Source organism: Aquarana catesbeiana, linkage group LG06 (assembly GCF_042186555.1).
Source record: "Aquarana catesbeiana isolate 2022-GZ linkage group LG06, ASM4218655v1, whole genome shotgun sequence".
NCBI classification, from domain to species: domain Eukaryota; kingdom Metazoa; phylum Chordata; class Amphibia; order Anura; family Ranidae; genus Aquarana; species Aquarana catesbeiana.
Genome location: NC_133329.1, coordinates 31,961,776 through 31,978,074, shown reverse-complemented (window position 1 = coordinate 31,978,074; position 16,299 = coordinate 31,961,776). Strand labels below are relative to the sequence as shown.

The following is a 16,299-nucleotide window of genomic DNA, read 5'->3' as shown; positions in this document are numbered from 1 at the left end:
GGCGGTACAACAGCGCTATTTTTAGCGCTGCTGTACCGTCGTTCTTGCAGCGGTATTCGGCCGCTAGCGGTGCGGTTTTAACCCCCGCTGGCGGCCGAAAAAGGGTTAAAATCCCTCGTACAGCGCGGCTATAGCCGCGGTATTGCCGCGGTATAGCCGCGCTGTCCCATTGATTTCAATGGGCAGGAGCGGTGAATACACCGCTCCTTCACCGCTCCAAAGAAGCGGTTTGCAGGACTTTTTTCACCGTCCTGCCAGCGCACCGCTTCAGTGTGAAAGCCCTCGGGCTTTCACACTGAACAAACAGAGGAGGCTGTTTAGGGGCGGTTTGCAGGCGCTATTTTTAGCGCAATACCGCCTGCAAACTGCCTCAGTGTGAAAGGGGCCTAAGTGCCAGAACAGGCCAGGTATGGACGTGGGGAAAAAAAAAAAAAGGTTTTAAGAGGCAAAAGCCCAGGGGTACATTCAACTCATCCCTATTCCTAATCCTGTGAGTTCAGAATGCCCTAGAATGAAAAGGGGAAGCCCCAGAAACCCATAAAATGAGCACCCGGCTTCATTCCCTACCCACATATGCGCAGTCCACTCTCTCTTGCAGCTCAGTGTTCGGTAACAGTGAAAGAGTGCAGACTGCGCATGTGTGGGTAGGGAATGAAGCTGGATGGTTGTTCATGAGTTTCCAGGGTTAAACATCCAGTGCTTGGTACATGCTGCCACCTACAGGACGGAGGAGGGAGGACGGTTATATGAGCATCTGGAAAAGTCAGCAGGTTACGTAATGAGGACACTGTAATATATAGGGAGGTTTTTTTTTTTCCAGGGGGAAAGCTGAACTAACCCTTAAAACCCAACTCCAGGATGAAAGTCACCCCCCTCCCCCATTTGTAAATCCCCATTCCCACTCACCTTAAGCCTTGGTCATGTAATCCTTTCAGCGGCGGGTTCTTCCTCTCCACTTCCTTGGGGGGTCCTTCTTCTGGGTGTCCACATGACTGCCTGCGTGATGTAGGCAATTCCCATTGGCCACCAGTGGGTGGGGTCCTCTTAGGATCCTGAAAAGAGATGACATCACACCAATGGGAGTGTTGGGGACTGGATGGTGAGCATTATTATGGATTAGTGGTCTCTGAAGGAGGAAACAAGGAGCTGGATTGGGGGACTCATAGGGATTGGGGCGAGTATAACTGGATTTACCAGGTCAGGAAATGTTAGGGGGGGGGTGGGGGGTTATGGACAAAGTATGTTTTGATTAAAGTTAGACTTTAACCGCTTACGGACCGCCCACCGTCAATATACGTCGGTACTTTGACGTTAAATACCGTTGCATCAGCTGCCATAACTCCGGTATTTTTTTTACCAACAGCGGGCAGTCTGCTTTAAGATAAAAGTGGTCTCCGAGGCGGATTCACCGCAGTTCACTTTTAACAGCGACGGGAGAGGTTCTCCCCTCCTGCCGCGTGCCAATCGGCTCCGCCGCTTACCGGATCCGTCGGTAGTGGTGGAGACGATCCAGTCCTGTGGCCTGACGGGCAGGAAGTCAAGTGAGGGAATGATGGCCCCCCCCACCCAATTCTATGCCATTGGATGACGGGAGCGATGTCAAACATCACTTCCACCCAACAGCCTTAAAAAAAGGGACCATTTTTTTTTTCCAATTAAAAAACAAACAAAAAAAAAAAACACTTTTTTTTATTGCCTTTAAGTGTAGGTGGGTGTCTTTTTGACCCCTAGACCTCACATTAACCACTTAATATCCCACGTATAGTCAAATGACATCGGCAGATGGGGATCTCCCATCCTGGGCGGGCGTCCTATGACGTCCTCAGCTTCCCAGCAGGAATAGGGGGCGTCACTGAGGAGCCGATGCACGTGCCCGCTGCGTCACTGAGGAGCCGATGTCCGCCGGGCACCCGCGATCGCTCCCGACAGAGCAGGAACGTGTATCTGTGTGTGTAAACACACAAATCCAGGTCTTGTCAGGGGAGAGGAGAGACAGATCGTGTTCCTAGTACAGTAAAACCTTGGATTGCGAGCATAATGCGATTCCAGAAACATGCTTGTAATCCAAAGCACTTGTATATCAAAGCAAATTTCCCCATAAGAAATAATAGAAACTCAGATAATTCGTTCCACAACCATTTATTCGTAAGTCCTTCAGTTTATAGTCCATAGAAAAAGATTATAGGAATGTGACCAGGTTGTGTAACCATAAAATGTCCATCTACAAATGGAAGCCTCCACAAGGGGATTAGAAGCCAAATCCAGCAGGAGCTCCAGAGTATAAAAGAGAAGAGAGGAGCCTCTAAATGTAGCAATATGTTGGACCTTCATTAAATGTAACCATATTGCTACACTTAGAGGCTCCTCTCTTCTCTTTTAGGCTCGGTTCACACTGGGGCGACTTGTCAGGCGACCTAGTCGCCTGACAAGTCGCCTCCCGTTCTGTGCTATGGAACCGTTCTAATCGGAGCGACGCAAGTCGCTCCGACTTAGAAAAAGGTTCCTGTATTACTTTGGGGGCGACTTGGGGCGACTTGCATAGACTTCTATGCAGAAGTCGTCTCGCAAGTCGCCCCGGCAGTCGTTTGCAGGTCGCCTCGCTGAGGCGACCTGCAAGTCGTGCCGCCCATGTGTGAACCGAGCCTTATACTCAGTTGTGACATGACGCTACTTTTATATCAAGTCAAAATAGATTTAAAAATTTTGCTGGTCTTGCAAAACGCTCTCAAACCAAGGTTTTACTGTATATAGGAACACCGATCGGTCTCCTCCCCCGGTCAGTCCATCCCCAACAGTTAGAACACACACTGAGGGAACACACTTAACCCCTTGATCGCCCCCTAGTGTTAACCCCTTCCCTGCCAGTGTCATTTATACATTAATCAGTGGCTATTTATAGCACTGATCGCTGTATAAATGTCAATGGTTTAAAAAAAAAAAGTGTACGATCTGTCAGTCGCAATCCTGATAAAATAAATAAATAAAGAAAGATCGCAGATTGCCGCCATTACTAGTAATAAAATAAGTAAATATGCCATACATCAATAACCTATTTTGTAGGCACTTTAACTTTTGAGCAAACCAATCAATATACGCTTATTGCGATTTTTTTTTTTTTTTACCAAAAATATGTAGAAAATATATATTTGGCTTAAACTGAGAAAGAAAATATTAAAAAAAAAAAAAAAAAAAAAAAAACACTTTAGGATATTTATAGCAAAAAGTAAAAAATAGTGTTTTTTTTTCAAAATTGACACTCTTTTTTGGTTTATAACGCAAAAAATAAAAACCGCAGAAGTGATCAAATACCACCAAAAGAAAGCTCTATTTGTGGGAATCAAAGGACATACATTTTGTTTGGGTACAACGTCGCACAACCGTGCAATTGTCAGTTAAAGCGACGCAGCGCCGAATCGCAAAAAACAGCCTGATCATTAAGTCGGCAAATCCTGAAGTGGTTAAAGAGATCCTGTCATGCTTTTTTTCCCTATTATAAAAAGGGATGTTTACATACCTTGTAATAGGTATAAAAAAGTGATACAAATGATTTTATTATTTTTTTTTAAAAGGGACAGTATAAAAATAAAAAGCAAAAGAAAACATTTATTTTTTAAAGCACCCTGTCTCTCGGTGCTCGTGCGCAGAAGCGAACACACATGTAAACGGTGTTCAAGCCACCCATGTGAGGTATCGCCATGATCATTAGAGCCAGAGCAATAATTCTAGCCCTAGACCTCCTCTAAAGCCTCGCACACACGGTACGATTGTTGGCCAACCGAGCGTCCGATTTTTTAAAAGGGCGTGTGCCAGGACCTTGTCTTGCATACTAACATTACACAATTGTCGTGCCACAAACACGAACGTAGTGACGTACTACAAGGAATTTCAGCTCTCGAGCGCCGCCCTTTGGGCCCCTTCTGCTTGGTGAGCATTGATCGCGAGCATGCGTGTTTGTACTTTTGACTTTTGTGTGACGGACTTGTGTACTGACCATACGAAAATCTGACGTCAAACCACCGAAAATTTACTAGCCTGTCATCCAACATTTGTTGGCCGAAAATTGGAAAACGATTGTCAAAAAGGTGCGTACTAACGGTAAGATTTTAGGTCAACAGTCTGTCAACAGACAATCCCCTTCCAACAATCGTACCGTGTGTACGAGGCTTCAAAACTGGTAACCCGTGGACATTTTTAAACGTCACCTATGGAGATTTTTAAGGGTCAAAGTTTGTCGCCATTCCACGAGCGGGCGCAATTTTGAAGCGTGACATGTTGGGTATCAATTTACTTGATGTAACATTATCTTTCACAATATAGAGGGAAAAAAATGGGCTACCTTTACTGATTTCTTATTTTTTTTTTTTATTTAAAAAACAAAAATGTATTTTTTCCCCAAAAAGTCGCATTTGTAAGATTTATATATATATATATATATATATATATATATATATATATATATATATATAAAACAAAATTTAAAAAAAATGATTTTAACTTGTAAACACCAAGTGTAAATAACAAGCCTGGTCCTTAAGAAGTGTTCGGTTTACATATTACTTATTCCTGATATGTACCATGTACTTGCATGAGAAAGTCTCCTGTTCTCTTTGTCTTGCTTCCTTTATGTGAAATCCCCGGTGTTCCTGCCAGTCCCTCTCCTTTCCTATTAAAAGCTGACCACACTAAGCTGGAGAGCACGCCCTGGTCAGTTCTCTTGCTATGCTGGGAACTCAGCCTGCTCTCCTCCAATGCTCAGAATTCATTGACACCCCCTCCCCCACAGCCATTCACTGGGAATATCAGTGTTCTGCTGTTTCTCCTCCCCCACCTCTCTGTTCTCAGCTGCATTAGGAGCTTAGAAGGGATGTGATCACTTATAAAAACAGGGGAAAAGGGTATTTATAATGGTTTTACCTTTCACTTCTATTTTAAACTGAATGGGTTGTTTTACAAGGTGAGGGTTCACATATTCTCCAAGTTACTTTTTTTTTTTAGGCCAAGTACATTTTCTGCAAGTCCAGAAAAATCCCCGTTGATCCTGACATTAAATCCAGTGTCCTTGTAGCTTCTTCTACTATTTCTTTTTCCTGTAAAACGCTACAACTCCTTCCCTCTATGTAATGAGGATGGAGGGGGGGAGGAGGTGATTGTAGTCCAAATTGAGGCAGAACCCCGGGGGCTGCTCCTCCCCAGACACAGCAAAGGGAGTGCCATCAAACACTTGGGTGGTGACCATCAGCCCGCAATGTACTGCGGGGGAGCAGCAGTTGTAGGCGGTGTACGGCAATGCCTACTTCTGGGCTTAGAGCGCCCCCCTCCTGCACCCACTGTGATTGTGCACAGCCTGTCAGCAGGTCCCAGCCAATGATTCACAGCCAGGACCTGCTGATCAGCTGTGTCCAATCACAGCCCAAAGCTCTGTGTTGGTAAACAACGCAGAGTCCAGAATGTAGGTTTGGTGAGGAACAACAAAACTCAGCATGCCCTTCCACCCAAAGCAGCTGCTGAGACAAGAATAATCCCAATGGAAAGGTTACATGGAAAACATGAACCATTGATGGGGCTTGTAGACCAATCTGGAAGATGGTGTTCCATAGAAGCCTCCTCCAATCCACAAGATCCAATCTACCCCCACACACAGCTGAAGGGCTTGGTGCTAGAGATCAGTGGAGCTGAGATTTTACCTGTAAACCATGCACTGACATAGAGTCCTGACGGTAGGTATGGTAAGGAACAAAACTCAACATGCCCTTCCATCTAAAGCAGCTGCTGAGACAAGAATGATCCCAATGGAAAGGTTACATGGAAAACATGAACCATTGATGGGGCTTGTAGACCAATCTGGAAGATAGTGTTCCATAGAAGCCTCCTCCAATCCACCCTACAAGATCCAATCTACCCTCACACAGCTGAAGGACTTAGTGCTCAAGATGAATGAATAAATGATTTGTAAAGCGCTGCAAATGTGAACTGAATCGCCTCAAGGCGCTAAATGCGTTTTGTCAATGCAGATCATTGCAGCTGATATTTTACCTGGAAACCATGCACTGACATAGAGTCTTGATGGTAGGCTTGGTAAGGAACAAGACTCAACATGCCCTTCCATCTAAAGCAGCTGCTGAGACAAGAATGATCCCAATGGAAAGGTTACATGGAAAACATGAACCATTGATGGGGCTTGTAGACCAATCAGGAAGATGGTGTTCCATAGAAGCCTCCTCCAATCCACCCTACAAGATCCAATCTACCCTTACACAGCTGAAGGACTTAGTGCTCAAGATGAATAATTTGTAAAGCGCTGCAAATGCGAACTGAATCGCCTCAAGGCGCTAATGCGTTTTGTCAGTGCAGATCATTGCAGCTGATATTTTACCTGGAAACCATGCACTGACATAGAGTCTTGACGGTAGGCTTGGTAAGGAACAAGACTCAACATGCCCTTCCATCTAAAGCAGCTGCCGAGACAAGAATGATCCCAATGGAAAGGTTACATGGAAAACATGAACCATTGATGGGGCTTGTAGACCAATCTGGAAGATGGTGTTCCATAGAAGCCTCCTCCAATCCACCCTACAAGATCCAATCTACCCCCACACACAGCTGAATGGCTTGGTACTCCAAATCAGTGCAGCTGAGATTTCACCTGAAGGGATGGAAAACATGGACTGCCATGAAGTCCAGAATACAGGTTTGGTGAGGAACAACAAAACTCAGCATGCCCTTCCAGCCAAAGCAGCTGCCGAGACAAGAATAATCCCAATGGAAAGGCTACATGGAAAACATGAACCATTGATGGGGCTTGTAGACCCATCTGGAAGATGGCGTTCCATAGAAGCCTCCTCCAATCCACCCTACAAGATCCAATCTACCCTCACACAGCTGAAGGACTTAGTGCTCAAGATGAATGATTTGTAAAACGCTGCAAATGCGAACTGAATCGCCTCAAGGCGCTAATGCGTTTTGTCAGTGCAGATCATTGCAGCTGATATTTTACCTGGAAACCATGCACTGACATAGAGTCTTGACGGTAGGCTTGGTAAGGAACAAGACTCAACATGCCCTTCCATCTAAAGCAGCTGCCGAGACAAGAATGATCCCAATGGAAAGGTTACATGGAAAACATGAACCATTGATGGGGCTTGTAGACCAATCTGGAAGATGGTGTTCCATAGAAGCCTCCTCCAATCCACCCTACAAGATCCAATCTACCCCCACACACAGCTGAATGGCTTGGTACTCCAAATCAGTGCAGCTGAGATTTCACCTGAAGGGATGGAAAACATGGACTGCCATAAAGTCCAGACTGTAGGTTTGGTGAGGAACAACAAAACTCAGCATGCCCTTCCAGCCAAAGCAGCTGCCGAGACAAGAATAATCCCAATGGAAAGGCTACATGGAAAACATGAACCATTGATGGGGCTTGTAGACCAATCTGGAAGATGGTGTTCAATAGAAGCCTCCTCCAATCCATCCCACATAATCCAATCTACCCCCACACAGCTGAATGGCTTGGTGCTAGAGATCAGTGGAGATGAGATTTTGCTTGGAGGTTGGGAAAACTGCCATAAAATCCTGAAGGTGAGGAACAACAAGACTCAGCATGCCCTTCCAGTCAAAGCAGCTGATGACTGTAGAAGTATTTAAAGGTGACGTCGTTTTCTATAGACTGGAGGGTGAGGTTCTGGTTCCTATTTATAACAGAAATGAACATTCATGAAAAGAACTGGTTGACCTGCATTCCCGGGGCTCAGTGCTAATAACTGCAGCTGACTTCACGGGATTAGTGGTCAGAGCACGGCGAGGAAGAGGCACCTATGTACCTGCCGAGTGTGTCCTGGACCTTCCTCCTTCTGGGTGAGTGGTCCTGGTCCTCGCTTACTAGGCAATGCCATGTAGAAGTGCCAGGGGGTGACCAGACTAGATGTCAGTGATGGGCTGAGAGCGATGGATGAGGGTAGAGCTAGGTGGACAGTCTATGGGTACCGCACATGGTCAAGGACCATTGGAAGACTTCTTCTTTATCCTATTCACCTCTCACACCCCTATGGGCCCCAGCAAGTGTTACATTTCTGCTATGGGTCTGTTTATTCGGCAATCACTTTGTCATTGTTTTTTATTAAATCCAAAAACAAAAAATGTAATATTTTGCAGATTACCAATCCTTGGTGGCGACTACATTAGTTTTCTTTTTTAGGCTTGTTCTCTTTATTTCATCCGGTGATCCTGCCAGTAACACACATCCTTTCCTAAAGTGTTGACCCTCTCGATTGTTACATTGAGATGATGATGATGATAATATTATTTTTATCCTGTGAATGATTGCACTTGAAGTTAATCTGTCTGGCATATCTATAGGAGAGATTTCCACCATCCCTGCTAAGTTTCTTTTACATGTTTGTTTTTTTTCAGTTTGATGTGTATTATATGTGTAGTTACATATCACAAAAACTGGCATTGTGGTGATATTGAAGTTTTATCGAGAATACCATAAAGTAGAGGGTTCCATCATTATTGGTTAGTAAGGTGGCGCAGCACCATTAAATATATAATAATAATAATAATAATATATATATATAATTTTTTTTTTTTTTTGTGGGAACACATTACAGTGCTTAGCAGCATGCCTTTCACATAATAATAATAATAATAATAATAATAATATTATTATTATTATTATTATTATTATTATTATTATATTATATATATATATATATATATATATATATATATATATATATATATATATATATATATATTTTTTTTTTTTTTTTTATTTTACCTCCCAGCAGTTTGTTGTAAATAGTAGAGCAGTGATTACCTAATATGCTCTGGATTGTTAATTTGGCAATGACACTTTTGCTGGACAACGTGGTCCGTTGAAGTAAGTTGAAAAGTTAGACTAGCAGGATCACCAGGTGAAAATAAAGGTGGGGGGGGTAGTAAAAATAAATAAATAACAAAAACACAGCCACCATGCATCCAAGAATTGATTGGTAAGCCGCAGTTAAATTTTTTTTTTTTTTCTTTTTAGGGGGTGGGTTAATGCTGCTTTACAATAATAGTTATTTCACCCTGTTTTTGTTTAAGGCTTGTAAATTTTTCAATAAAGATATCGGGGGGGGGGGGGGGGGAAATAATACATTGTTTGTGTGGGTTTATTTTTTTTATTTTTTTTTTGGGGGGGGGGGGGTTGAGTTTGTAAATAAAGTATAGTATTGTGTTAGTGTAGTAAAAAACAAAAGAAAATTGTATTTCTTAATTTTCCTGTTTTAAAATGATACTCAAATTATGTTTCTGATAGAAATCAAGCCAAATGTATTTTTCTAATAATAATAAAAGGGTGTTTCCATATTGTGGGGTTTTCTTTATATACAACACTGACAAAAAAAAAAAGACAAAAATGAATGGAAAGGAAAAAAAAATGTAATAATAATAAATTAAAAAAAAAAAGCGGGAAAATGTTAATTAGGGCTGATTAGACTTAACTAAGTGTCAATAAGGATTAAATAGGAAAAGGGGAATGAATTACAGCAAAATCACATTTGCAAAGGGGGAAAAAAAAAAAACACAGCATGCAGATCCACCTAAAGAGTTTCCTATGTATCTTTGGGGGTCTTTGGAGGCGTCTGTGTGCAGTTTGGGTTTGTTTTTGTTTTTTTTGTTAGCCAGCAATGACAGCTGTCAAAGTCATTTGCTGCCGTTTCCTTTGTAAATGTCAGTGCTTTCAAAAAAAAAAAAAAAAAAAAAATTCTCCCAGCTTTATGGATTTGATTTTTAAAAATCCTGAAAAACGCAATAAGTTTCATAAAAAAAACAAAACCGGGTACATGTTCCCCTGAGTAGTGCCTATGACCCCATCCCCCATTTGACACCCTCTTGCCTTTTTTAGCCCAGAAAATAAACCTTTTTTTTAATTTCAGATTCATCCCCCCCCCCCCCCCCCATTGTTTGTTTTTAAAAGGGTTTTCAGGTTCGGGATCCAAATGTCTTTGAAGTTTGCAGAACACCTGCTTAAACTGAACCCAGGACTGTTTGGCTCATCAGTACTCTTTACATTTGGTTTCCCCCCCTTCCCATTTCAAAATCTAGAAAAAATGAATGTGATCTAGATTTGTAAGTGTTTTAAAATGATACAATCTTGTAGATTATTTGCAAATATTTGTTTTTTCTTTTTATATCAGGAACACTTGGGATTGTCACAGCTGATACAGGTAAGGGTGACAAAGAATTGTTTTCTTATCTCCTCCAAGCAGCCCGTTTCTAGATCTTTCCGAAATAATAGGTTTTTATATTCAGCAAAAAGAACAGTGACCAATAATGATTTATTTATATATATATATAAATTTATTTTTTTCTGGAAGCCAAGAACCTGTAGAATTTAAAAGATGTTTGTTGCACTTTGTCATGATTTTCACAGCTATTTAACAAAATCTTATTTTAGTAAAAAAAAAAAAATTGATGCCCTTTTTTTCCAACAAATAGAGCTTTACTTTAGTGGTTATATATATATATATATATATATATATATATATATATATATATATATATATATATATATATATATATATATATATATATATATATATGAGCAAAAGTTGTACCGTCTACAAACTATGGGATATCTTTTTTTTTTTTTTTTAAATTGGTACGGTTTCTGTATGGAAAAAAAAAATCGTAAGATTGCGCATTCTCAGAAACGAAAGAACGAGTACAAAACCATTCCACACATGACGTATTCTGTCATATGACAATTTTCAATTAGTGAGTAACCTCTTCACTTTCAACATGAGACTAGCATGCCACAAAAAAAAACGGACAAGCGGTGGTCCGAAAATCTGCGACATTGCAGTGGACAAATCGGACACTAAGTGACACTTTTTTTTTTTTTTTTAGTGATGGGCTAAACTTTGCTGGTGGGTTTTTTATTTATTTATTTTTTTTTCATGAAACAGTTTTTTTCCAAAAAAAAAAAAAAAGCATTTAAAAAAATTGCTGCACAAATACCGTGTAACATAAATAGTTGCAACGAGCACCATTTTATTCCCTAGGGTGTGTATGTATATGTGTGTAAATATATATTATACTGGGGTGGCGAGGGGTTAATTACCGTAAGTAATATACAAATAATTATTATATATTGTTTTTAAGGTAATTTTATTATATTTTCAAAAATCTGTACTCAAGCAGATGGCTTAATGGACAAATTACTGAAGTTTGAAGTTATAACTTCCAACCAGTAATTTCACAGTAAATAGATGAATAATAAATTATTATGTTATAACATATAGCATATAAATATCTGATTTGGCTTGAATATAACAGTACCTTTTCAACAGCAGCAGAATCAGTTTCTCCCTCTTAAGGCTCAATTCACACCTATGCATGTTGCTTTTGAGCGTTTTTGGAGGTTTTTTTTTCATGCTTGCCGCGTTTTTGAGCCGCGTTTTTGCCGCTATTTAGCGACGTTTTTGCCGCGTTTTGCGTTTTGCGTTTTTTTTTTTTTTTTTTCATTTTTTTTTACAGTCTTACAAAAAAATTACAAAAAAGAAAAAACGGCAAAAACGCACCAAAAACGCATCAAAAACGCTGCAAAAAAGGTGCACTTGCGTTTTTGATGCTTGTCCATTGAAAACCATTACATGCAAAACGCTGCATTTTGCATGAGAAAAAGTCCCCGACCCTTTCCAAAAACGCGGAGATACAAAAAAGCATTGATGTGAACATGTTCCATAGGAACCCATGTTAAAAAATTCCCGTGCATTTCTGCAAAATGCAAAATGCATCAAAAAATGCGCTAGTGTGAATGGGGCCTAACTGTGTGAGAAAAACATGGGATTGTGGGTAAATCTTATACATAAATACATGTTTTTTACTTGTAGTTAAGAGGGCTGGAAGGTAGTATTTGTCTTTTAGACATGTTCCCCCTTCTATGTCACTGTAGTGAGATGCGTGCCTCCACTGCAGCATTTTTATTGGACAGCTGGGACCAATGGTACTTTACCATTGGTCCAGGACTCCAAGCTGTCCAATGAGCTCAGTGCCCCTGACAAGAAGTGAGGAGAGGCACTGTGAGCTCATCTCTCAGTCTGCTGCAAACAGAGTGTGTCAGCTTGTATTTAAAGTGGCCGCTCCGTATGTAGCTTCTGACAGGCTGCGCAAGGAGCCCCGTATCTCCGGAACCATAGATGATAGGAGCCCCAAATTTTGACCAGTGGTGGAGTAGGCCTTCAGCTGCATACCTACTCCCAAATTTGCCGAGCTACAATCCTCAAAGCTCGATTGTGTGTGTGTGTGTGTGTGTGTGTGTGTGTGTGTGTTTTTTGTTTTCTTTCTCTCTGCCTCCCCTGACTGCACGTCCCTGGTTAGAATCCCTACCTGATGGACCCCCTTAAACATCCGAAGGACAACAATGAGGCAGCACCGCCATGATCAATTGTGGGTGTGGTAAAACTGCACTAAATTTGGGTTTAAACTTGAGCCTACATACAGAGTGCAGATGTCAGAAATACGTAATGTAGAGAGTGTGGGGGGTCGGGCGCATGTAATGCAGAGAGTGCGGGGGGGGGGTCAGGTGAGCCAAATCGCTTAAAAATAACTCCGCCTGCCCCAAAAGCAAACAAATTGACTTCTCTCTTCCCTAAACCTTCCTGGTGAACTATGGGACCCATAGACATTTTCTATAGGTTAGTTTGCCTGTTGTAATCCTCCACCTGCACCCCATGGAAATGAAAAAAGTGCCACTGGACGACTAATGAAGTTGAAGCCTGGTAAAAGAGGGCTGGCTCTAACCCCCCCCCAAATCTGTGGCCATGTGCTTACGAAGGCATGGAAAATATCTGGTTGCCGTCAACACCATCTACTCCTCCCTATTTAACCTCTTTAATTCCAGCCAGAGCTGGTGTTCTAAATGGACTGTGCTGCCTGGAGGTTACCCAACCTCCCTGCTCTGTGATTGGCCACACAGTGCTAACGTCTTCGGGAGCTGTGCCTACCGGCCCCTGATCCTCAGTAGTTGACTGTGAGCTCGGTCCTAGTTTGGGGGGCACCAACAGAGCATTCCCCAGAACAAGATGGCCTTCCCAGAAGAGTTGAAGCTGTTCTAGCTGCAAAGGGTGGGCCAACTCAATATTGAACCCTACGGACTAAGACTGGGATGCCATTAGCCCCTTCAATACCGTGCACTAACACCCCCCCCCCTTCCTGCCCGGGCCAATTTTTAGCTTTCAGCGCTGTTGCACTTTGACAATTGCACGGTCATGCAACAATACACAAATTACATTTTTCTAATTTCTTCACAGAAATAGAGCTTTCTTTTGGTAGTATTTAATCACCACTGGAGATATATATATATATATATATATATATATATATATATATATATATATATATATATATATATATATATATATATATATATATATATATATATATATATATATATATATATATATATATATATATATATATATATATAAATTTTTTTTTTTTTTTTTTTGGCTAAATAAACAAAAAAAGTTTATTCATGAATAAAATAAATATATATATATATATATATATATATATATATCCCATAATGTGTGGGCTCTAACTTTCTTACAGACTAAATAATGTACAGTACACTGATTTGGGTTATTTTCGCCAAAGAAATGTAGCAGAATACATTTGGGCTAAATTTATGAAGAACAATTATTTATTTGCAAAATTTTATAACAGAAATGAAGAAATAACTTTTTTTTGTTTATTTAGCAAAAAAAAAAAAATAGAGAAAAAAAAAAAAATTATATACACTCTCTGAAAATTGATCAATCATGATACTATTACCGAGGGCCGATCTCATTTCCTGAGGCCCTTTGACCGCTTGCTGACCAGCCACCGTAGTTGCACTGCGGCAACATTGCTCGGCTGCACGAATCACCATCATGTTACGTTGCTTCCAGATTTGGCCACTAGGGGCTCGCGTGCACCCACGGAGCCGATGCGAGTGCCCGGCGATCGCTCGGGGCACACGGAAAACCGGGATCTGTGTGTGTAAACTCAGTTTTCGGTTCTCTGAGGGGAGAAGAGACAGATTGTCTGTTCATACATACAGAGTATGAACATCGATCTCCCATCTCCCCATACACAGTCCCCTCCCCTCTTCAGTCAGAACACACAATAGGCCACACATTCACCCCTTGATCGCCTCCTAGTGTTGACTACTTCACTGTCAGTGATATTTTTACAGTAAACAATGCATTTTTATAGTACTGATCGCTGTAAAAATGCCAATGGTCCCAAAAATGTGTCAAAATTGTCCGTGTCCGCCATAATGTTGCAGTCCCAATAAAGACGCAGGTCATCGCCATTACTAGTAAAAAAAAAAAAAAAAAAAAAAAAATATAATAAAAATGCCCTATTTTGTAGACGCTATAACTTTTGCGCAAACCAATCAATATAGGTTTATTGCCGTTTATTTTCCTATCTTTTACTTTTAAAGGTAAATGAGAGACCTGTGGTCTTTTTGACCCCAGATCTCTCCATAAAGAGGACCTGTCATCCTTCTTTTTGTTTGTTTTTTTGTTTTTTTTGTTTTTTTGTTTTTTTTTATGTTTTTAGCACAAGAAATAAAAACAGCAGGGGAGATCAAAAGAAAGCTCTATTTGTGGGGAAAAAAAAGAATGTCAATTTTGTTTGGGTACAGTGTTGAATGATCACGCAATTGTCAGTTAAAGCGACGCAGCCAGTGCCGTATCGCAAAAAATGGCCTGGTCATGAAAGGGGGGAGGGGTAAAACCTTCTTGTTCTGTAGTACAAAAAAAAAACGATGATTTAGGCCTCATGCACAATGCTCTAATGTCAAAAAACGCCAATGAATGCAACTTACCGGCATTTTTTTTTTTTTTTTGGTCCCATTTTTGATAAAGAGGGCTTGGAAACCGCCAACGCTAAAAAACGCTATTGCTAAAACGCTGAAAAACTCACTGCAAAGTTACTGGCATTATAAAAAAGTGAGTTTTTCAGTGTTTTAGCATTGGTGGTTTCCAAGCCCTCTTTATCAATGGGATCAAAAAAATATTAAATGCCGATGAGCTGCATTTTTTTTGACCTTAGAGCATTTTTACAGCTGAAAAAAACCTCCTCAGAAGCCACTAGTCAGGACTGTCTTTAATATTGATTGAACCCTGGGCAAACGTTTTCTTGGGCCCTCCCGAATCCACTTGTCAACTATTTGCGGGAAGTGTAGGCTCAAGGGGCAGCTGCTTTGGGCCCCACAACAATGACTGGGCCCGGGCCAGCTGCCCTTTTGCCCTGCCTTAGACGGCCCTACCACTAGTTGTGGGTTGTTTTTTTTTTTTTTTTTTTTTTTTTTTTTTTTTTTTTTTACAGCCAAAAATAGTTGATAACAAGTCGCTTTAGATAAGTCTCTATGAGCTTGTCACATCTTACCACTGGGATTTTTGCCCATTCCTCCTTGCAAAACTGCTCCAGCTCCTTCAAGTTGGATAGTTTGTGCTTGTGAACAGCAATCTTTAAGTCTGACCACAGGTTTTCTATTGGATTGAGGTCTGGGCTTTGACTAGGCCATTCCAACACATTTACATGTTTCCCCTTAAACCACTCAAGTGTTGCTTTAGCAGTGTGTTTGGGGTCATTGTCCTGCTGGAAGGTGAACCTCTGTCCTAGCCTCAAATCACACACAGAGTGGTACAGGTTTTGCTCAAGAATATCCCTGTATTTAGCACCATCCATCTTTCCCTCAACTCTGACCAGTTTCCCAGTCCCGACTGCTGAAAAACATCCCCACAGCATTATGCTGCCACCACCATGTTTCACGGTGGGGATGGTGTTCTTTGGGTGAAGTGATGTGTTGGGTTTGCTCCAGACATAGTGTTTTCTTTGACCAAAAAGTTCAATTTTATTCTCATCAGACCAGAGCACCTTCCTCCATACATTTTGGGAGTCTCCCACATGCCTTTTCGCAAACTCAAAACGGGCCATTTTGTTTTTTGCTGAAAGTAATGTCTTTCTTCTGGCCACTCTGCCATAAAGCCCAACTCTATGGAGCGTACGGCTTATTGTCATCCTATGTACAGATACTCCAGTCTCTGCTGTGGAACTCTGCAGCTCCTCCAGGGTTACCTTAGGTCTCTGTGCTCCTCTCTGATTAATGCCCTCCTTGCCCGGTCCGTGGGTTTTGGTGTGCGGCCGTCTCTTGGCAGGTTTGCTGTTGTGCCATGTTCTTTCCATTTGGTTATGATAGATGTGATGGTGCTCCTAGGGATCATCAAAGATTTGGATATTTTTTTTTATAACCTAACC

The 16,299-nt window shown here is 41.2% G+C and overlaps 1 protein-coding gene across 1 annotated transcript in view; it reads left to right on the top strand.

Annotated features, from left to right (window-relative positions):
• Positions 1-7,750: 7,750 nt before the first annotated feature.
• Positions 7,751-16,299, top strand: part of LOC141148262 (serine protease 27-like) — a 42,826-nt gene continuing 34,277 nt past the window's right edge. The window contains exons 1-2 of the mRNA XM_073635530.1: positions 7,751-7,854; positions 10,182-10,211. Coding sequence (XP_073491631.1) covers positions 7,815-7,854; positions 10,182-10,211 — 70 coding nt within the window. The 5' untranslated portion in view covers positions 7,751-7,814. The remainder of the gene's footprint in view (positions 7,855-10,181; positions 10,212-16,299) is intronic.